The sequence below is a fragment of the Adiantum capillus-veneris genome, chromosome 9 (genome assembly GCF_014529385.1).
Source record: "Adiantum capillus-veneris isolate H3 chromosome 9, ASM1452938v2, whole genome shotgun sequence".
In the NCBI taxonomy this organism is placed as follows: Eukaryota; Viridiplantae; Streptophyta; class Polypodiopsida; order Polypodiales; family Pteridaceae; genus Adiantum; species Adiantum capillus-veneris.
Genome location: NC_140939.1, coordinates 42,208,239 through 42,210,277, shown reverse-complemented (window position 1 = coordinate 42,210,277; position 2,039 = coordinate 42,208,239). Strand labels below are relative to the sequence as shown.

The following is a 2,039-nucleotide window of genomic DNA, read 5'->3' as shown; positions in this document are numbered from 1 at the left end:
CCTAAGCCATTTAAAAGCAATGCCCCCAATTTTGTAGCTGCCTAGTCAGTTCCTTTATTTTTTCGACATAGCTTCTAACTGATAATTTTCTTTGCTTTATCTTATCCAGTTCATAGAGAATATCCTCATCTCCTCTGTTATCTGAATATTCGAGTCGGAAATATTTGAGTAGTTTTTTATATGATCTGAGTTGGCAAGCTGGGTAATGGTAGTACCATTTCCTTGTTGTCTCCTTTAATGTCTGAGGAAAGTATTCCCCCCAGTCATCTTCATCAATGTTTTTCAACTTAGCATATTTTTTGAAGGCTTGGATATGAACATCCAGGTCATTTTTCTTCCCACCCTGAAGTACTGGAAAAGAAATTTTCAATGAAGAGGTGTAATCATGTCGATCAACATCGTTTTGGCCTCTTCTCATCTTAGGAACCTGACTCCTTTTTGAAGATTTCTTGTAATGTTTTGTATCTGCTTCCTAGTCAATTCCTTTTGCAGTCTTAGTTTCTGTCTCTTCCCTGGATTTTTTGTTGGAACTGTGGCAACTACCTTTACTGCCTTTGGCTCCTTCATCCCCATGTATGGTCCGAGAACTCTTGGCCTTGCGTTCTTCCCTCTCAACCCTTCTTCGTCTAGACTGACTAGAGTGCTAAGAGCCCTTAGCCTCGTCAGCTTGATTGTGCTCCTCCGGAGCCTCAATGTCAGTCCCCGGTTCGGTCTTAGGATGAGAATCTCTTTCTGACTCCTCAGGGGGATAGGGTCAATGCGGTAGGATGGTTTTCGACCACGGTTGGTTTTGGGTGCCATATCTCAGCTAAAAATTCAAACTGGGAGAAGCGGTCTGGTCAATGAGCAAACAGCTCTAGCCACCATGATTGCCAAAATGGAATTGGAGCTAATCTCTTCAAATAGCTGATTCCAGTGTTAGAATTTACAGCTACTAGAAGTCGTCAGCTCAGTCAATGAGATTGAAACGGAATATAGAAACTGAGATGGAATGGTTACTGAACTGAAATACTCTACTAGAACTAGGAGCAGACTAAATGATTGGAAAAGAGTTTCATATTCAGATTCAGAGTTTATGAATACAAGATTTTACAGATTGAGAGAGAGAGAGAGAGAGAGAGAGAGAGAGAGAGAGAGAGAGAGAGAGAGAGAGAGAGAGAGAGAGAAAGAGAGAGAGTAAGAGGGAGATTTTTAGAGAGAGAGAGAGAGAGAGAGAGAGAAATTTTCTTACAGATAAATGGCAAGAACAAAGGCGATTGCGAGGAAGGCAGGGAAAGGACCGGGTCTGGCTACTAAAGCAGGAGGAAGATCTGCTAGTAAAAAGAAGAGACCAGAGAAGCCCATGAAAATCTTGAAAGCTCCAAGGATGAATAGGCTACAAAGACACATCAGACTGTTTAAGGAAATCAGGAAGGCTAAGAAATGTATCAAGTTTCTAGTACCAAAACTTCCATTCCAAAGACTGCTGAGATCAATATGTGAGGAAGCATGTTTTGGTACAATGAGGTGGAAACCTGTTACACTCCTAGCACTACAAGAGACAACAGAGGATTTTTTGTTGGAATATTTCAATGACATAAAAATTGTTGGAACACATGCACACAGAGTAACAATTATGGACAAAGACAGTGAGACTTTGAAAAGGGTAAGGTGGAGATATGACAAGATGCTCCAGCCCAACGAATTTATATATAATAAAATGAAAGAAATTTTGATTATTCCTCAATCAAATTCAGAGGTGGTGAAGATTGCAGAAGTCACCCACGACGTGAATACCAAGGCCAGGGCTGAACAGGAAAACTAGCGTGCAAAAGAGTTCAATAAATTGAAAGAGAAGGGAAAGGCAGCACATGCTATAGAAGAAGAGGTTAACAGCTACCATATTGTAACACACAAAATCAATGTCAGTATTGTCATCTATGGAGCAAGGTTTAATAGTAGAGATACAACTAGAAGATGGTGGAAGAAGACTTGCACTAGATTCTGAAGGGGATCAGGGAGCATCACAAACGGAGAGTGAGAGAGAGAAGGAGACACAC

General features: G+C 40.9%; 1 protein-coding gene across 1 annotated transcript; it reads left to right on the top strand.

Moving 5' to 3' along the window:
- The first annotated feature begins 1,237 nt into the window (after positions 1-1,237).
- Positions 1,238-1,804, top strand: LOC147450406 (uncharacterized). Its single transcript, XM_086520458.1, has one exon. It carries the CDS (start codon positions 1,238-1,240, stop codon positions 1,802-1,804), a length of 567 nt encoding a protein of 188 aa, XP_086376584.1.
- Positions 1,805-2,039: the final 235 nt, after the last annotated feature.

What these genes read in the sequence shown, in the direction of transcription:
- LOC147450406 (XM_086520458.1), top strand. Translation starts at nt 1,238, where the DNA reads ATGGCAAGAACAAAGGCGATTGCGAGGAAGGCAGGGAAAGGACCGGGT.